At 40.4% G+C, this 21,500-nt stretch overlaps 1 protein-coding gene across 4 annotated transcripts in view; it reads right to left on the reverse strand.

Annotated features, from left to right (window-relative positions):
* Positions 1 to 21,500, reverse strand: part of ccdc186 (coiled-coil domain-containing protein 186) — a 115,035-nt gene that overhangs the window by 27,398 nt on the left and 66,137 nt on the right. For 2 of the 4 annotated variants that reach the window (XM_048609047.1, XM_048609048.1), the window contains 5 exons: positions 20,135 to 20,277; positions 19,264 to 19,519; positions 11,165 to 11,354; positions 10,938 to 11,021; positions 8,778 to 8,988 (listed from right to left, as the gene is read on the reverse strand). In XM_048609047.1, the coding sequence (XP_048465004.1) occupies positions 8,778 to 8,988; positions 10,938 to 11,021; positions 11,165 to 11,354; positions 19,264 to 19,519; positions 20,135 to 20,277 (884 nt within the window). Of the gene's footprint in view, positions 1 to 8,777; positions 8,989 to 10,925; positions 11,022 to 11,164; positions 11,355 to 19,263; positions 19,520 to 20,134; positions 20,278 to 21,500 lie in introns of all 4 variants that reach the window. The other 2 variants (XM_048609045.1, XM_048609046.1) reach the window with 1 other exon arrangement.

Below are 21,500 nucleotides of genomic sequence, written 5' to 3' on the forward strand. Positions count from 1 at the left end.
ATATGAATCCTGAAGATTACATTTAACATTACTCATCTGCAAATATTATTTCTGAGGCAATGCTTATCAAGTCTTCAGTGCAGCATTTTTCTCTTTGGCTCTGTAAGGAATGATGTTTCCATTAATGGATTCAGGTGGTGCAATCTTCTTGACTGAAAGTTTATTGTTTTCTTCATCTCATCTTACTTACTTCATGAGACTCAGTTTTCAGAAAGAAATTTGAATCTTCTCATGCAGATCCAGACCAAGAACTAATTCCTTGCTGTTCATTGCAATCTGTTTCTGGCCATTCTAAGATTAGCATATGTCTCGGGAGAGGGATTCATTCTGTGGTTGCGATATTGAGAGTTTTGCTTCAATAACTGTACCCACTTTCTCAGCAAAGTCTTCAGCTTGTCAAGTGTTTCTTGTTTTAAAAAAATCCATAGACTAAATTTACAATTATACAAATATTAGTTAGGGATGTTTGCCACGTTGCATCAGCAATCAAGAAATAATACAGATTGAGATTCAGAGTAAGTTTAGAGATACCTTGTGTGTTTTGTAAAGGCTTAAAAATTTTCAAATACTCAGATCTGAATGCTCCAAGTTCGTCTGATGTGTTTAGAAGAGAAAAGGAATTTGACAGGGCAGAGACAGAGTTGCAATCTCGTTCCAATGGAGAATCCAGAACAATGGGATATTATCTTAGAAATAGATAGCCAGCTCGCAAAAGACAAATATTTTCAGACAAAAGGCATTAGAAGGGCTCTTTCCCCCACAAAACCTGTGGAGGATGGGTCAATGAAAACTTTCAAATTGATAAGATTTTGTTCGTCAAGGGCATCAAAAGAATTGGTAAAAAATATTGGTGAGTAGGTCTGTTGTAATCTAATAATAAGCAAAATGTGGTGAAGAGATTACAAACCCTACTCTTCTTCTAACGTTTCCACTCAGAATTGTCTGAAATACATGTTAGTGATGGAGTCATACAACATGAAAACAAACTCTTCAGACCGACCAGACCATGCCAACCATAATCCTAAACTAAACTAGTCCCACCTGCCTGCCCTTGACTCATATCCCTCCAAACATTTCTTATTCACGTTCTTATCCAAATGTCTTTTAAATGTTGTAACTGTACCTGCGTGCACCATTTCCTCTCGAAGTACATTCCACACACGAGGTATTCTCTGTGTAAAAAAGTTGCCCCTCTTGTAATTTTTAAAACTTTCTCCTCTCACCTTAAAAATATGCCCCTTAGATTTGAAATCACTCACCTGAAGGGAAAAGACACCTGCTATTCACCCTATACATACCACTCATGATTTTATAAGGTCAACCCTCAACCTCCTACGCCCCAGTGAAAAAAGTCCTAACCTATTTTTATAACTCAAACCTCCACTCCTGGCAACATCTTGGTAAATCTTTTCTGAACATTCTTCAGCTTAAAAACATCATTCCCATATCAGGGCAACCAGAACTACACACAGTACTCCAGAAGAGGCCTCATCAACATCCTGTACAACCTAAACATGACGTCCCAACTCCTATACTCAAAGATCTAAGCAATGAAGGCACGTGTGGTAAATGCCTTCTTCACCACCCTGTCCACTTGTGAAGCAGATTTCAAAAAAATTATGTACCTGAAACCCTAGGTGTCTCTGTTCTACACCACCCAGGATATACCATTAATTGTATAAGTCCTGCCCTTGTTTGTTTTACTAAAATGTAATACCTTGCATTTATCCAAATTAAACTCCATCTGCCATTCCTCAGCCCATTAACCCAATTGATCAAGATCTCTTTGTAATCTTGGACAACTATCTTCACTGTCCATTACACCACCAATTTTGGTGTCATTCGCAAACTTACTGACTGTATCTTACCTTTTTTAATTTCCTCTGCAGATGGCGTCTTCCCCCAGCCTGGGTCCAGCAAAGAGGAGGCTTCCAGCCTGGCGTGCCAGTTTTGGCCTGGTATGGTATTCTCCCATTGAGGCAGCCTCAGCTTGGCATGGCCATCTCCAGGTTCACCAGTCTGCCCTGGCACGAAGGTCTCATTGATGTGAAGGTCTCCTTCAGCGTCCGGACATTCCTGCAGCCCAGCTTGGCAATCCCATCCAGTCCCAGCGTGGAGTTCTTGTATTCCAGCCTGAACTGGCATTCTCCAGTTGTGGCAGCCTTTTATCCCAAAGAGGCGGTCTCGGCTTGGTGGTCTTGTCCTGGCATGGAGGTCTCCTTCGGTGGCAGTTTCTGGGTATTCCAGTGTTATCATCTTAATCAACTTTCCCCAAACTGAAATTGATCTGAGATGAACTCTGTCTTAATTTTTACTTTTTATCTATGACTTCTGTCATTAATACAGGCACCATGGTATGGCAAATTATAAAACTTTTCACTTTTTTTTGTAAAAATGCATGTGACAGTAAATTGCTACTGTATTCTACATTCTCATATGAATCATTTATATAAATGATAAACAAAAATGGTTACAGCACCAATCCCTGTGGAACACCACTGGTCACATTCCTCCAGTCTGAAAAACAACCCTCCATCACCAATCCGTCTGCTGTCGTTAAGCCAATTTTGTAACCAATTGGCAAGCTCACCCTGAATCCTATGTGATCTAACATTACTAATTAGTCTACCATGCGGAACCTTGTCAAAGGCTTTACTAAAGTCCAAAGAAAAACTGTCTACCGCTCTGCCTTCATCAATCTTCTTGGTTACTTCCTCAAAAACCCAAACAAGTTTGAGAGACATGACTTCCCTTGTACAAAACCATGCTGACTATCGCTAATCATTGCTTGCCTCTTCAAATGCATATATTCTTTTGGAATCACCTCCAACAAGTTACCCACCACTGAAGTCAGATTCATAGGTCTACAATTCCCAGGTTTTTCCTTACATCCTTGTACAAAGGCACAACATTAGCCACTCTCCATTCATCTGCACCTCGCCCATAGTTATAGATGATACAAATATTTCTGCAAGGGGCCTTGCAATTTCCCATATCATCCTGGGATATACTAGATCAGGTCTCAGAGATTTATCAACCTTCATGTTTTCTCAGACCTCCAGCACTTCCTCTTCTTTAATGTGAACAGTTTTCAAAACATCAATATTTATTTCCAAGTTTTCTAGCCTCCTTTCTCCACAGTAAAAGCTGACATGTGGTTCAACACAAAGATAACCTCATTGATCTTTAAGGGGCCTTACTCTTGCTCTTTATGTACTTGTAGAATCTCTTTGGATTATCCTTAATCTTATCTGCCTAGGCTATGAGATACCCCTCTTTGCCTTCCTAATCTCCCTCATAACAATTCCCTTACACCCTTTATATTGTTGAAGAGGTTCATTTGAGCCCAGTTTTTTATATGTACGATTCTTTTTCTTTCTTGACTAGAACCTCAATATCTTTATTCATTCATTGTTCCTTAATCCTACCAGCCTTACCTTGCACTCTAACAGGAACATAATGATTCTGAACTCTCGTTATCTCACTTTTGAAAGCCTCCACTTGTCAGTTGTCCCTTTACCGGCAAGCAGTCAACTGCAATCAACATTTAAAAGTTCTTGTCTTATACCATTAAAATTTCCCGTACTCCAATTAAAAACTTTAACTTTTATGGAAGGCTTATCCTTTTCCATAATATTTTAAAACTAATAGAATTATAATCACTAGTCCCAAAGTGTTCCCCTACTAAGACTTCAGTCACTCACCCTGCCTTATTACCCAAGGGAAGGTCAAGTTTTGCTCCTCCTCTCGTAGGAACACTTACATATTGATAAAGAATATATTCTTATACACGTTTAGCAAAGTCTTCACCATCCAAACTTTTAACACTATGGCAATCCCAGTCAATGTTTGGAAAATTACTCTTACAACCTTGTTATTCTTACATATATCTGAGATCTCTACCAATTTATTCTCAATTTCCCTCTGACTATTAGTGGGGGGTGCTATGGTATAATCCCATCAACATGATCATTCCTTTATTTCTAATTTTAATCCATATATTTTCACTGGATGATTTTTCAGAAATATCCTTTCTCGTTACAGTAATGATTTCCCCAATCAAAAATGTCACTTCTCTTTTACCTTCCTTTCTATCCTTCCAATAGCATCTGAAACCCAGAACATCGAACTGCCAGTTCCCTCCATCCCTCAGCCAAGTGTCTGTAATAGCTATGAAGTCCTAATCGCACGTTCCAAACATGCCCCGAGTTCACGTCTTACCTGTAAGACCCCTTGCATTGAAATAAATGCAATTAAATTCTTGAGTTACTTCGTTCTGTGACTTGCTCTTGTTTGTCTTTTCTAATTAATTTCAGAACCATCCTCATCTATCTTCCTATTCACTCTTCTACTTACAATCCTTCCAAACCCATCTCCTGCCACCACACCACTTTATTAGTTCACAGTATTCCTTAATAGAACTAGCAAATCTCTCTGCTAGGATATTGGTCCCCTTCCAGTTCAGGTGAAACCTATCCTTTTGAACAGATCTTTCTGCCCCAGAAGAGATCCCACTGATCTAAGAACCTGAATCTCTGAACATTACACCAATTCTTCAAACACTGATTCATCTCCTTTATCCTTTTACTCCTTCGCCCCTGTGAGCTTAGCACCAAGACTAAACCTGTGAGCACTACTTTTGAGGTTCTGTTTTTTTAATTTTCTACCTAACCTCTTAATTCACTCCATAAAGCCTTAATCTTTTCCTTAACTATGTCATTCCTACCAATGTGTATAATCACATCCGGCTTCTCACTCTCCCCTTTGACAATGTTTCAAACATCTTGAGACATCCTTAATCCTGGCAACAGGAAAGCAACATACTATCTGAGATTCACGCTCACTGCCGCGGAATCTCCTGTCTGTGACCCTGACAGCAGAGTCCCCTATAACGATTATTCTTCAAAATCTTGACAAATCCTGCCTAACACCAGATTCAGTCTTAGTGCCCGATCTGGTTGCCTCTTCTATTTTCCTCTGAGAGGTCATTAAACATTAAAAGAAAATTCTGGTTCTTTGATCCTTAGAAAAGCATACTGCATGACATTACTGTGCAGACTGTTTGGATATCAATTAAAACATAAATGCAGCTGCTGTCTTTGAATTGTCCTTTTGTTTCAAATACACCATTCCTGATGGAGAACAGCGAGGGCTCCAAAAATATGGTGGCTTAATGACTTTTATTAGAAATTCTATGGCATTTCAGAAGATGTTCTTTCAATCTGCCTGAAATGAAATTGCACTTGTCTAAGAAATTATACAGAACACTCATTTTATGTGAGTTTGCTACAGATATTAAAACTGTATAAATTTTAAGTTACTGGCTTTGCCATCCACATGAACTCAAAAAACATTAAAAAAATCTCAGTTCAGCATATCACATGGGCAGAAAATTATGCAGTTCTTCACATTTTCACATTTCTACTTCATAAAGATTGAGCAAGAAAATATTTTATTTGCAGACAGCAATAAAATCTAAACAGTAGTCATCTAAAAATACAAAAGGAGATTCATTGCCCTCAAGCCCTGACCAGTAATAACTACTGGCATACTTACCATTTGGAAAAATGGAACTTCATATTTAGCAGTTTACATGGGGTAAAAAAAAACCCCATCAAATCATAATTTTCTAAACAAGGAATGACTTCAAATGATCAGAGTGTCAGAGGCTGAGGGGTGACCTTATAGAAGTTTATAAAATCATGAGGGGCATGGATAGGGTGAATAGCCAAGATCTTTTTCCCAGGGTGAGAGAGTCCAAATCTAGAGGGCACAGATTTAAGGAGAGAGAGGAAAGATTCAAAAGGGACCGAAGGGGCAACTTTTTCACACAGAGGGTGGTGCATGTATGGAATGCTGCAGAAGGAAGTGGTGGAGGTGGGTACAATTACAACATTTAAAAAGGTATCTGGATGTGTATATGAATAGGAAGGATTGAGGGGGATGTGGACAGAATGCTGGCAAATGGGACTAGATTAATTTAGGATATCTGGTTGGCATGGAAAAGGTGGATTGAAGGGTCTGTTTCCATGGTGTTCAACTCTAATACTCTATAGGTTGAAATAATATTCATATTAGCATCAACCAAATTGTTGACTATGGTAGAAAACAGCAGGATATAACTTCCCTTGCATACAAATGCTAAAACATGAACAACTATGCCAGAATCAAGAATTCCATTGCTTAAAAGCATTTAAGTGCTTTAACTGAAATAAGGCAATTGGTCTGTGTTCTTCTGTACATAGTGAGCAATCCTCGTGATAGCTGCTGCTCAGCCTCAATATCCTGGGGATTGATTTCCAATTTACTCTGCAGCTGAAAAATTGAAACAACTTCTTAAAAATTAAACTATCAATAGGTTCAAAAAGAACCATGTTGGTACTGTTACTTTTCACTTTTTAATCTTTAGAATTGAAAAGACAGGAGGACCAGCTACCAATTTCAGCAGACATCCCCAAGATTCCTAGCTATTGCCACACAGTGATGTTGAATTTTTATTTATTACATCTTTTAAGAAAAGTACATCACCTATTCCTTCACATATTTTGCTTTTAGTCACAATTTGTTTCAGAAGCACAAATCAAGCATGTGCCCTTGTACATTAGCAGTTCTGATGATACTATGGCTTTAAGAGGTGTATTTTGTTTTTTTTTTGAAGAAAGATTTTGAGCTATAGGTGAAGAGCTGTCTATTCAAAGCCAATACAGTAAATAGCTTGTGAGATCTTGGCGGCTTTTTTTGTAAAATATTGGACCAATAGAAGCAGCATGAATGGATGAAGTCAGGCGCCAAGAGAACCGTTGTTTTATTTTAGTTCTTGGGGTTTTGAAGATGGTTGTGAAAGCTGTTACATCTTTCTTGGCCACAGCAAAAAGCTGGAGTTCTCTCTACCAGAATTTTCTCTCTCCGCTGCCAGAATCGCATGTGAGACAATCTGTTTTAATGACTTTGCTTTGCCAAGGGGGTGTAAATATATTGGAGCAGTTGCTGGTTTGTAGTTAAATAATCTATTGGAAAACCTAACAGAATAATAGAGTTAAAGTTATACCAATTCTTCTCTCTTTTGTTTGTATTTTAACAATAGGGTAAGAACCAAGTATGTTTTCCTTAAAGCTATGCAGTGTAACCAATTGAATTACATCTGGAACACAGCATCTTTGACTTGTCTTTAAACAAAATAAGAGTTAGCCTAGATCCTATCTCCTTGATATCTTTGAGGGGGCTTGGTCTGGTCCACAGTACAGTTGCACTACTTTATCCTCAAAGCTGTAGTTTTTTGACTTCATAAGTTTATCTTGATATTACTTTTTGAGAGGGACAGTTGCCAATTTGTTTTTTAAAGAAAGCTACTGTGGAACAGGAAGAGGAAAAGAGACAGCAATGTAAGCATATACTGAGACACCGTGAGCCATACGTTTAAGAGTTCAAGACAGAGACACAAAAAAAGGGATGAAACTTGCAAAAACATGCCTGGGGTTAGATGAGATGATAAAATTTTTAAAAATCTCAAACCCACTACTGATCGTCCCACCAAGCTGCCCAGTTCTGCGTTCAGGAGAGGTAGGACAAGGAGTAAGCAGCCAACCTGCAATCACAAGATTCATTGTGCACTTAAATATTTTAAAGAACAAAAGAAATAGGAGCCACATTGTTCTCTATGGCCTCTCAAGCCTGTTTCTCTACTCCATACAGCCGTGGCTCATTATCTGCCCCAACTCCATTTTCCTGCCTACTCCTCGACAGACCAAGATATATTCAACAACAGAGTGTCCATAACACTCTGGGGTAGACAATACCAAAGATGTACAACTCTTTGAGCGAAATAATTTCTCATCTCTGTCCTACATGATTTCAGGAGCCTTTTTTTAAAAACAGTGGTTGGATAGATTTCCAGGATCTCAGGAAGCCAAACAGCTGAAGGGAAGTTGGGTAGCTTTGCAAAGATAGGCATGTAGCACTGACTTATATGTTCCTGCAGCCTGCTCCAGGATGGATCGTCAATCAGGCTGACTCTCAGCAGAGAAGATTTGTCAAACCAAAAGTAGGCACAACGTGGAGTCAAAACGCCATGGCATCAGTGGGAAACCTGAACCTCTGGGTTTCCTGTCTGAAACTGTATTCCCCATCATAACCCACCCATTGCTGTCAAGTTTCAACTCAGAGTCAGATTCAGGAACAATAACAACACAAAGTATGTGAGAAGTAAACAGAGAGCAAGATAACACCACATGTAAAAATAATGAACCAGAGAAGTGATAATGAACTGCAAAGTTTCTTTGCAAAAAGCCTTGTCATACACTGATAGAACTTTACTTTTCAAACCAGACTTTAAAGAAAAACAAAAATTCCAAAGTATGAAGCTGCAGTGTTGAGTTTTCAAACCAATTTGCGGTTTTCTGTTTAAACGTGGCTCCAATTTCCGCAACAGAATCTAAGCTGCTCGAGAAAGGCAAGCAAGGAAAATGCATGAAATGGCTATTGAATGGGAAGTTTAAGAAATCCATTTGTACAACTGTCAAGAAATTCTTCTGCAAACAAAATCAAGTATCTGGAAAGAAACCACTATTTGACATAATGCTTGTTTTAAAACAACAGTGTGGTTTAGATCCAAACAGCATCCGCAATTGGGTCTCAAAGAATCACACTGGATTCAAATGTTAACTCTGTTTCTCTCTCCACAAATGTTGCTAAACCAGAGTTCCCCTAACATTTTGTTTTTGTTGTTCAGGACATTGCGTGAATAATGACTATTTCATTGACACTATGAATTGACTCACCTTGTTTTCTTTCGGATTTCCTCCACCAGCTGTTTAATATGGTCCTCCATGAACTCAATTTTTTCATTTTTACGTGCGTGAGCTTTTTGCAGTCGCACAATACGTTCTATCAGTACAGTCTTGTCCACTTCAGGGAAACTGTCAGCCTGCACAGTACAACCAGTATTCTCTGGAGATCGCTCTTCTTTATTGCACCGAGCATCAAGAGAACCTGGAATACAATACAAAGATGATTTCTGGAGTAAATTGAATATAATGCGTGTTCATTTACTTAAATAGTGATTACAATATCATGGGCTCAGAAAATGAAGTCTGTTAATTTCTGATGGGAAAATATATTTTCTGAAAAGGGTTGTCTTTTATTGCAAGAAACTCAATAAATTCAGCAACTGTAAACAATTTCGAAACTGGCTTTGAGAAATGACTCCTTAATACAATGTTTTACTCTAAAAAGAGCATTTTTCTCAATGAACGGTGGATAACTGAAGTTTCTCACCATCAAATAATCATACAATGAACACTTGGAAAAGCAAGCACACTGGAAGGATTGATTTGTACCAGTTATTAAACTCAGAAGCATAAACATCATTTCTATAGTCATTATTCTGAAACATTTATTTCAAATGAGTTATGTCTATTTTAAAATGGACAATTTCTGCTTACTTGAGAGTCGTGCCCCATTCTCATTTGAATGATCAGTTAATCTGCTCCGATTGCAACAAAGTCTTGATAAGTAACTTGAAAGAAACCCACTTTATTTTATTCAAATACCCTGCAGAAAATTTCTCAGTCTGTGTTGGACAATGCCTCCCAACATTTCAGCATGTGAAGCATCTGTTACAGCTAAAAACATTGCGGTTTCAACACTGCTATCCTATCACTTCTGCATCTCAACTAATTCTGGCAAATTCAATAATTTTGCCAAGACAACTCCCCCGTAGCAATTCTAAACACTGGTGACAGTTTTGCTGCCTATAATGAAGGATGAGCACTTGTTGTTCACCACACAGAGTGCTCATCTCAAGGTGAGCAGCTGGCTACATTTTCAGAGGTTTCTGGGCACAGACTGGTTTAAAACCAGCATCTGATCTGTGTAACCCACGAGGCCTCTGCAAGCAAGACAAAAAAAAGCAGCAAAGCTGTTCGCCCAGATTGAAGAATCTCCATTGAGACAAAATCCATGCTTTTTTTTCCCTTTTTAATAACCCCCTCCCACTCACCAAGTATGAAGACATGCATGTTAAGGGAACACCTAACACCCCACCAGTAAGATAACTCACTGGCTGCCTGCCAATTAGTCCATTTAGAGGAGACAGGCAGAACAAGGGAGAGTATCTCACCCTATCATTGGTACTTAGATCAACAGAGATTGTGACCAAATGAGAAACCAGCAGCATATGTTCCTGAAGTCTGCCAGTTGACGTTTATTCCTTGAGATATCAAGCAATGAGAAGTTTCTCACAGGATTTGAATTCTTGGAGGCTGGGAGTGTGTGCATGTGGCTTTCAGAAGCCACCGCTTTGCACATCATCCATGCCTCTGATTGCACCCAGACTTCAAACACAGCAAGTTGCCCGGTTTTCCAGGAAGGAAGCTTAACAACTTATCTCAGCAGCTGGGGAGACAGGTGAGTGGGGACGTGGTGGGTTGATGCGGTCAGTGATTGGCCACTTAATGAATGGCTTTAATTCCTGAGGAGTTGAGAAGGTCAGTCATGAACCTTCAGTTCTGCATTTAAATACTGAAGTGGCGAGAAGGGGAAGAGTTTCTCTCCATGGCAAACTCTCATCAATTATTTCCCCTTCACGAGGAAGTAAAATTAGATTTAAATCTTGCAAAGAAAGTAAAGATTAGGAAAGACAAATGGGATAAAGGGGGAGGTGGGGAAGAGAGAGGGAGAAAGAGAGAGAGAAAGAGAGAGAGAGAGAGATGAGACAGATAGATACTATGTGGATTTTTAATGTGCTGAAATGTAACTTGATGTTATCAAAACATTTCATCTTAACTTTTCGTTGAACCTCAAGCTAGTTAGGTAAAGGTTGATGGTGCTTTGATTGTTTTTTTCCCTACTATCTAAGATAATAAAGCTTTACCAATATTCGTGAACAGCTATATTTAGTGCTTTAAATTTAAGTAATGCGTATTTACTTTTTCTTTTACCTGATGAACTTGAACGACTTCCCATGCTGCTTGCCTCTTTGCTGTCATAGCTACCATTGTCTATTTGCTCTAACCGTCGTCGTGCTGGAAGAAATCCACAAGGAGCTAAAATTACATTAGTGTAATTGTGGATCAGAATTTCAGCAAACAGTGAAAATCTGATCAACTCCGTAAATAGTTACAGTATTGTAAATTAAAACCATAACACTTTTCCAGTTTCCACTCACCTTGCTGAAGCTGTTTAGTGAGGTCTTTAATGTTACTCGCTTTCTTTCGTTTCTGCGTGACAAGCTCATCTTTAAGCTCTTCCACTTGTAAATTCAATTTACTCACTTCTTTCCGTTCAGAGATCACCTCATTCTGTAGAGCTTTCACATCCTGCTGTCGCAGTTCCTGTTCTTTCTGTAATCTGTCCATCTGTATTTAAACAAAAGCAAATGCTCATCTATTGAATGACATTGAGCTGTACATTTGAGTGCACATTTCAAACATCAGTTCAAAATGTTTCAAAATGTTGCAGTATTTACTGTATTTTATAATGCTAACATTAAAAATAGAATTACCTATTGAATCTAACACATAAAACATCACTTTATTTTGATAATATTAAATTCGCTTAGAATTTTATTTACAGTTAAAGGAAGGCTTTAAACTAAATGCATAGTTTCCTCCATGCAGTTTCCTGGGAAAATTTAACACACAGAGTTAATAGAAATTTGCGTAAGAAAATGGATTTATGCCTTTGGACTGGAAAACTGTAAGCTATTAAACAAATTGAGAGATTAGAACCTGAAGCACATCCTTTAATAGAGAAATGTAGTTAGGATATAGAGAACAAGAATAAAACGGTCACTGTCCGATTGGCAGGATGAGCCAAGTGGTGCTCCCGTTGTGACTGCACCCAGGCATTGGTTTCTCACCAAAAAGAGATCATTCTGCACATCATGTCTGTGCCAGCTCTTTGAAAGAGTATCTAATTAGTTCCACTCACTTGTGTTTACTCTTAGCTTAACTACTCTGAAATTTATTCTTGAACCTGCTTGCACCACATTAACAGAGGAGCATATCAGATCACAACGCAAGGTTTTTCTGCATGCTGCATCAGACTCTTACCAATTTCTTTAAATCTGTATCCTCTGATTGTTGATTAGTCCAGCATAGAAACAGTTACACCTCATTTATTTTACCAAAACCTCTCTCAAGTTTGAACTACTCTTTCAATTAAGAACAATGAGGTTTAATTTATATTTTGTGCGTTAAGTTGGGAGAAACATGATTGTCATTTTGTTTGTAGATTTGTCTTGTGAGCTTGGTGCCAAGGGGCCTGGAGGCCTGTTTGTTTGCAAGCATTTTAATTAAGTTTTACAATTCTTGAAGAGAATGGGGATGTAGTTCAGAGCATTTTTTAAAAAAATGTTGCCCAGTGACAGGTTCAGTAACACACGTAAGAAAATCGAGAAAGCAGTCAGCCAGTCATTGTGTGGGCACCAGAGAGTGTATGCAGGAATTTTAAACTCTCTCCTAAAAGATTCTGCAAGATTTCTGAAATCAATTTTAGAGGGAATTCAAGATAACAAGGTGTAGAGCTGGATGACCACTGCAGGCCAAGCAGCATCAGAGGAGCAGGAAGGCTGACATTTCAAGCCTAGACCCTTCTTCAGAAATGGGGGAGGGGAAGGGGGTTCTGAAATAAATAGGGAGAGAGGGGGAGGTGGATAGAAGATGGATAGAAGAGAAGATAGGTCCTGAGAGGAGACAGACAGGTCCAAGAGGTGGGAATGGAGCCAGTAAAGGTGAGTGTAGGTGGAGAGGTAGGGAGGAGATAGGTCAGTCCAGGGAGGACGGACAGGTCATGGGGGAAGGATGAGGTTAGTAGGTAGGAGATGGGGGTAGGGCTTGAGTGGGAGGAGGGGATAGGTGGGAGGAAGGACAGGTTAGGGAGGCGGGGACGAGCTGGGCTGGTTTTGGGATGTGGTAGAGGGAGGGGAGATTTTGAAGCTTGTGAAGTCTAGGAAGCTTGTGAGTCCAGGAACTCCCTAGCTACGTCCGTGACACCACCCACGCCCTCCACCTCCTCCAGAACTTCCAATTCCCCGGTCCCCAACACCTCATCTTTACCAAGGACGTCCAGTCCCTATACACCTGCATTCCCCATACAGATGGCCTAAAGGCCCTCTGCTTCTTCCTGTCCCACAGGCCCGACCAGTCCCCCTCCACTGACACCCTCATCCGCTTAGCCAAACTCGTCCTCACCCTCAACAACTTCTCTTTCAATTCCTCCCACTTCCTACAACTCGCATGGGCCCAAGCTATGCCTGCCTCTTTGTAGGTTACGTGAAACAATCCCTCTTCCGTACCTACACTGGCCCTAAACCCCACCTCTTCCTCCGTTACATTGAGCACTGTATCGGCGCCACCTCGTGCTCTCACGAGGAGCTCGAACAGTTCATCCACTTCACCAACACCTTCCATCCCAACCTTAAGTTCACCTGGACCATCTCTAATACCTCCCTCTCCTTCCTGGACCTCTGTGTCTCCATCTCTGGCAACCACCTAGAAACCGATATCCATTTCAAGCCCACCGACTCCCACAGCTACCTAGAATACTCCTCCTCCCACCCACCTTCCTGCAAAAATGCCATCCCCTATTCCCAATTCCTTCGCCTCTGCCGCATCTGCACCCAGGATGAGGCATTCCACTCCCATACATCTCAAATGTCCTCATTTTTCAAGGACCGCAACTTCCCCCCTTCAGTGGTCGAGAATGCCCTCGACTGTGTCTCCCGCATTTACCGCAACTCATCCCTCACACCCCCTCCCCGCAATAACAACCAAAACAGAATCCCCCTCGTCCTCACATACCACCCCACCAACCTCTGGATCCAACGCATCATCCTCCGACACTTCCGCCATCTGCAATCTGGCCCCACCACCAAAGACATTTTCCCCCCCACCCTTATCTGCTTTCAGGAGGGACCACTCTCTCCGTGACTCCCTTGTCCGGTCCACACTCCCCTCCAGCCCCACCACACCCGGCACTTTTCCCTGCAACCGCAGGAAGTGCTACACCTGCCCCCACACCTCCCCCCTCACCCCCATCCCAGGCCCCAAGAAGACTTTCCACATCAAGCAGATGTTCACCTGCACATCTGCTAATGTGGTATACTGCATCCGCTGTTCCCGTTGTGGCCTCCTCTACATCGGGGAAACCAAGCGGAGGCTTGGGGACCGCTTTGCAGAAGACCTACGCTCGGTTCGCACTAAACAACTGCACCTCCCAGTCGCGAACCACCTCCCACCTCAAGCCCTACCCCCATCTCCTACCTACTAACCTCATCCCACTCCCTTGACCTGTCCGTCCTCCCTGGACTGACTTATCTCCTCCCTACCTCCCCACCTACACTCACCTTTACTGGCTCCATCCCCGCCTCTTTGACCTGTCTGTCTCCTCTCCACCCATTTTCTCCTCTATCCATCTTCTATCCACCTCCCCCTCTCTCCCTATTTATTTCAGAACCCCCTTCCCCTCCCCCATTTCTGAAGAAGGATCTAGGCTTGAAACATCAGCCTTCCTGCTCCTCTGATGCTGCTTGGCCTGCTGTGTTCATCCAGCTCTACACCTTGTTATGTCAGATTCTCCACCACCTGCAGTTCCTACTATCTCTTAAAGGGAATTCATTTGTTTGCTCTGAAGTAGACTGTAGTCCAGCCATTTTCAGGTGCTTCATTCATAACTTCCCCTCCATCGTAGGTGAGGTGGGGATATTTACTGACGATTGCCGGACGTTAAGCAGAATTTGCGATTCCTCAGATATTTAAGCAGTCCATGTCCAAATGCAGTGAGACCTGGCTTGGGCTGACAAATGGTAAGTAACATTCATGTTACACAAGTGACCATTTCTAACAAGGGACAAACAAGAGACATTCCTCATGACATTCAATGGCATTACAATCGCTGAATACCCTACTAACAACATCCTGGGAGTTACAATTGCCCACAAACCAAAATGGACTAGCCATATAAAGAGTGTGACTACAAGAGCAGGTCATAGGCCAGGAACCACGTAGTAAGTAAATCAGCTCCTAATTCCACAAAGCAAATATCCCCACTATCTACAAGGCACAAGCATGAAATGTGATGAAATATGCCCCACTTGCCTGGATGAGCATAGCTCCAACAACACTCGAAAAGCTTGCCCACCACCCAGGACAAAGCAGCCCATTTGATTGGCACCACATCCATAAACATTCACCCCCTCTGGCACTAATGTTCAGTAGCAACGGTGCGTACTATCTACAAGATGCACTGCAGAAATTCACCTAAGATCTCAACACTTGCCTCTACATAACTGAAGTCTTTCATGGGAAATAAGGCAGGGCAGGTGACTGCGATGTCAGTGGGGGAGCACTTTGGGACCAGTGACATAGTTCTATTAGTTTTACAATACTTATGGAAAAGGATAGACCGGATCTAAAACTTAAAGTTCTAAAATTGGAGTAAGGCCAATTTTGACAGTATTAGACAAGAAGTTGACTGGGGGAGGATGTTCGCAGGTAATGGGATGACTGGAAAATGGGAAACATTCAAAAATGAGATAACGAGAGTCCAGAGACAGTATGTTCCCATTTATGGTGAAGGACAAGGCTAGTAGGTGTAGGAAATGCTGGATGGCTCGACAAATTAAGGTTTTGGTTAAGAATAAGAAGGAAGCACATATCAGGTGTAGACAACAGAGATCGAGTGAATCCCCAGGAGAGTATAAAGGCAGTAGGAGTATACTTAAGAGGGAAATCAGGAGAGCAGAAAGGGGACTTGGGACAGCTTTGTCAAACAGGGTTGAGGAGAATCCAAAAGGATTCTACAAATACGTTAAGGACAAAAGGATAACTAGGGAGCAAACAGGGCTCCTTACAGGCCAGCAAGGCCATCTATGTGTGGAGCCACAGGAGATGAGAGAGATAATAAACAACTATTTATTGTGGAGAAGGAAATGGAAGATATAGAATCTGGGGAAATAAACAGCGACATCCTGAAAAATATCCATATTACAGAGGAGGTGGTGTTGGATGTCTTAAAACACATAAAGGCGGATAAATTACCAGGACCTGATCAGGTACACCCTAGAAGTCTGTGGGAAGCTAGGGAAGTGATTGCTAGACCCTTTGCTGAGATGTGTGTATCATTGACAGCCAAAAGTGAGGTGCCGGAAGACTGGAGGTTGGCTAATGTGATATCACTATTTAAGAAAGTTGCTAAGGAAAACCAGAGTACAATAGACTGGTGAGGCTGAGTTGGTAGTGGGCCAAGTTGTTGGAGGGAATTCCGAGGGACAGGATTTACATGTATTTGGAAAGGGAAGAACTGATTAGGGTAAGTCACCGTGGCTTTGAGCCCGGGAAATCATGTCTCATTAACTTGACTGAGTTTTTTGAATAAGTAACAGAGGATTGATGAGGACAGAGCAGTGGACATGATCTATGCAGACATCAGTAAGGTGTTCGAAAGGTTCCTCATGGTAACTGGTTAGCAAGGTTAGATCATGTAGAATATGGGGAGAACTAGCCATTTGGATATGGAACTGGCTTGAAAGTAGAAGACAGAGGCTGGTGATGCAGGGTTGCTTTTCAGACTGGAGGCCCATGACCATCAGTGTGCCACAAGGATCAGTGCTGGGTCCACTGCTTTTCCTCATTTATATAAATGATTTGGATGTGAACATAGGCGGTATGGTTAGTAAGTTTACAGATGTCACCAAAATTGGTGGCATCGTGGACAGTCAAGAAGGTTACCTCAAAGTACAATGGGATCTTGATCAGATGGGCCAATGGTCCGAGGAGTGGCAGATGGAGTATAATTTAGATAAACGTGAGGTGCTGCATTTTGGAAAGGCAAATCAGGGCAGGGAACATAGGATCTAGGGAGAGGGACTACCCGAAGAATGAGAGGAGACCGCATGGAGGTACATAAGATGCCAAAGGGGACTGACAATGTAGACATGGAAAGGAAGTTTCCGCGCATGGAGCAATCTAGAATGCAAGGTCTAGTTTTAGGATGTAGGGTAGCAGACGTTAAAATGGATGAGGAGAAATTACATCTCTCAAAAGGGTCATGAATCTGTGGAATTCACTACCCCAGAATGTAATGGATGCTGGGGCATTGAGATAGACAGATTTTTAAATTAGCAATGAAGGGTTATGGAGAGTGGGCAGGAAGGTGGGGTTGAGGCAGAGATGAGATTAGCCACGATTGTATCAAATTGGGAGCAGGCTGAGGGGCTGAACTGCCTACTCTTGCTCCTAGTTCTTATGTTCTTATGAAAGAAATCAGTATTAGTAGGAAAATAGTGTTGGGAAATTGATAGGGTGAAAGACTGATGAACCCCCAGGCTCTGATAATCTACAGCCCAGAGTACTTAAGGGAGTGCCCTTGAAATAGTGGATGCACATTGGTGAACAACATTCACGATTCTATAGACTCTAGAACAGTTCCTACGGATTAGAGGATTGTTAACGTAACACCACTCTTTAAAAAAGCAAGTAGAGAGAAAACAAGAACCGTTATAGACCATTTAGCCTAACATTGGGAGTGGGGAAGATGCTAGGTCCATTATAAAAGAATTACCAGTTTACCTCTTGGAAAACAGTGACAGCATCAGTCAAAGTCAGCAGAGATTTACAAAAATGAAATCATGCTTGACAAATCTGCTGGTATCTCTGAAATTTTTCATGGAAATAGAAAACTTGAAGAGTTCATAAGGGCAAGTCAGTGGATGTGGTTTACTTGGACTTCCAAAAGGCTTTAAATAAGATGCCACGTAAGAGAATAGCATGTAAAATTGAAGTGTATGTGATTGGGGATAGCGTAATGACATGGATAGAAAACTGGTTGTCAAACAGGAAACTAAGAGTGGGAATAAACAGGTTTTTTTTACAAGTGGCAGGCTAGTGGGATACCTTCGGGACCAATGTTTGAACTCCACTATACACAATATGTATTAATGATTTAGATGAGGGAACTAATGTAATATCTCCACGTTTACAGACAAAGTTGGGTGGGAAAGCGAGCTGTAAGGAGGATGCAAAGAATAATCAGTGTGATTTGGACAAGTTGCAGGAATAGTATCATGCATTGCAGACAAAGTGCAATGTAGACAGATGTGAGGTTATCCACTTTGATAACAAAAAGAGGAAGGCAGATTGTGAGAGCAGCTTGAATATTATGTGCAACTCTGGTTTTTTTTATCTGAGAGAGGAAGTTCTGGCAATGGAGGGACAGCATCGAAGATTGACCAGACTGATTCCTGGAATGGCAGGATTGACATATGAAGACAGATTGGATTGATTAAGACCATATTCACTGAGTTTAGAAGAATGAGGGGCATCTCACAGAAACCGAAAAAATTCTAACAGAACTAAACAGGATAACGTCTGGAAGTTGGCCCTTCCAACTTCATACCAACCATTTTTGTTATCAGTTTGCATGATATTGCACGAAATGTTAAATTTCTCAGATCTATTTTAGTTTAATGTCTAATAAGAAATAAAACAAACTGTACTAAAGATGTCTTGTGGCCAAACTTTCCTCATTTTAAAATATATCTAATTTATTTTATCATATTTGCAAATAGTGAATAGTTTCACACATTTGTCAAGTAACTATTTTCTGACATCTTATAGCATACCATTGAAGTTTAGCAACTGCCTCTGATCATAAATAGCTAATTAATTTCTGTTAAATGCATAACTCTTTATTACAAAATAACATAAACACTAATTTAAATTCAATTCAATCTAAATTCAAAACATACCACAGAATTTAACCCAACACTTCTTGTAGGTCAAATCCTTTTCACAGTCACAAAGCTAGGAGAAGAATGAAAACATATAACTGTATTCCAATGGGATTTTGCTTCCACGAATATAGTTTGAAGTTTCCATGAGGGCTTAATGGAGAGCCAGAGGACACTGACTCGCACTGGAAAACAATGCTCAGTTCATTCAAATCAGGTTAGGCATGGAAGTTGGGAGTCAGAAGACAGTAAACTAATATCTTGCTTTAAACAAATGCAGAAGATTATGTTAACATTACATTACAAAAATTTTTAATCATGAGAAGGGACACATATAGACAGATTTTCAATTGCAACACACATTATACAGTCTGTTCAAAAAAATCCTATTTGGATTAATATTCTGCTTATAATTAAAAATGTTTTCTACTACTCAACAATGCAGAACTTTCTCAAATGAGACACCATTCACAGCGTTAAGCAAAAAAAAACTGATGTTTCATTATCTCAAGTTGTTATATTTACTGCACCCTTACCAATTCAACATTAGTGTGTCCTAACTCTTCAAGTTGCACTCTTAGCTCCCGCTCACAAATATTCAGCTTGTCAAGCTGCATCTGCAGTGTGTTGTTCTCAGACTGAAGTTGGGCATTTTTGCTGGTCAGCCTCTCAGTAAACAGAAGCAACTCAGATTCCTTTTTGCGACTCCCTTCAATATCATCCTGCAGATCTGTAACATGCGCGTTCAGGCTGTCAACCTCCTCTTTGGATGACTGAAGCTCTTGTTCATTTCTGTGATGCAATCACATGAAATTATGCTTCTGTAGTAGTCTGCACTTCTAGAAAATAAATGCTTCTAAAATTGTGAAAAATCTTGCCTACTGATGCCTAAACACCAGACTACTGTAAATCAGAATATAGCAGTGTACTAAAGGAAAATATGTTTTTTTAAAAAAAATTTTCTATGCAATCTGATTATTTCGAGCTATACATAGTCAAGCGAACAGAAATTTGCCATTTAGTCTATATGCCTATAATAGTCCCCTATTGCATGAAAAACCAAAACCTTAATGGTTACATGAACTTCTAAAAGTGACAGGCAGGTAAAGACCTTGTGGTACATCAAAGCTGCTCCCTACCCAGGATGCCTGGAACATCATGATAAAACTCTTCTTTCCCTCACCAGCTAATTCATTTCCTTAGAAAATGAGACAAGATAAATCCTATGGCAAACGAAAAAAAAAACTGTGGACAACTCCTTTCTAAATCCCTGCCTCGCACACCCCTGCAACCCATATATTCAAAAATCAAACATAGGAAAACTTTTCAACCCTGCATGTGCTAACCATTAACGTAGTATATAAACTAAACTATTAAATCCAATCAATAATAACATCTAGTTTCTACCTTTCAAGCTGTTCTTGCAAGTGGTTTACCATCTTTACTCGTTCATGCAAAGACTGGCATTCTGCTTTCTGTCGGTTGATAATTTCCTTATATTTCGATAGTTCATCTTCAGTCCTCAAACGCTCATCCTCAAGACATTTCACCTGAGACAGGAATAGATAACAAGTGTTCTGGATAAGTGATATCACAAAAACCAAATCTGAAGCTACTGTTAATGATGAGCGACAAGAACTCAGGTCGATCTTAAACTAATGGAGGGATACACAAGCTAATTAGAGTGTTCCCTACAGCTAATCCAACAAAATATTTTTGACAAATGTAACCAAGTGGTATTAAGTCAGTTAGAATGATTAGGCATAGTCAACATGGATTTATAGAAGAAAAATCATATTTGACGGTTCAAGTGGAGTTTGAGAAAGTAATTAACAGCATAGATAAAGGGAAAAACCAAATGTATTACACTGAAGTTTGTGAAAGCCATTTGACAAGGTGCCACATGTTGTTACAAAAAGCTGAAAGCATTTAGGGTAATATATTACAATAGATTGGGAGGTTATACATTAGCCTGGATTGAAGCTTGAAATAATAAGTCTTTTTCAGATTTTCACGGCGTTATTCTGAATGGGGTGTAGCAAGGATGAGTGCTAAGGACTCAACTATTGATAATCGATATTAAATATCAAAGAACATAAAATGTAGAGCAGAAATAGGCCATATGGCTCTTCAAGTCTGCTCCACCATGAGATTATGGCTGATCTAATAATCCTCAACCCACTTCCTGCCTTTGCCCCATAACTCTTGATTAAAAAAAGAGTCTCTCTTTGTCTTGGATATACCTGAATGCCTCAGCTTCTGCAGTCCTATGCAGTAAAGAATTCCATAGATCGACTATTCTGAAAAAAAATCCTCCTCATTTCTCTTAAATGGGTGACCCGTTATTTTGAGATTACTGCTATACACTCATACAGGGAAACAACCTCTCTGCATTTACCCTATCGAGCCCCCTAAGAACCTTATGTTTCAATAAGGTTGCTTCTCATTCTTCTAAACACCAATGACTGCAAGCTCAACTTGATCAACCTCTCCAGAGAAGAGAATTCCCCGCATAACCAGGACCAACTGGAGAACCTTCTCTGCATTGCCTCCAATGCTAGTACATCTTTCCTTAATTAAGGAGATCAAAACTGGTCACGGTATTCCAGGTGTGGTCTGATTAGTGCCTTGCAAAATTTTAGCAAGACCTCCTTACTTTCATACCTCTTTCCTTTCAAAATAAAGGCCAACAGTCTATTTGTCCTCCCTATTACATGCTGAAACTGGATGCTAGTATTTGTGATTCATGCACCAGGCCCCCAGATCCTCCCAT

The sequence above is a fragment of the Rhincodon typus genome, chromosome 20 (assembly GCF_021869965.1).
Source record: "Rhincodon typus isolate 14 chromosome 20, sRhiTyp1.1, whole genome shotgun sequence".
NCBI classification, from domain to species: domain Eukaryota; kingdom Metazoa; phylum Chordata; class Chondrichthyes; order Orectolobiformes; family Rhincodontidae; genus Rhincodon; species Rhincodon typus.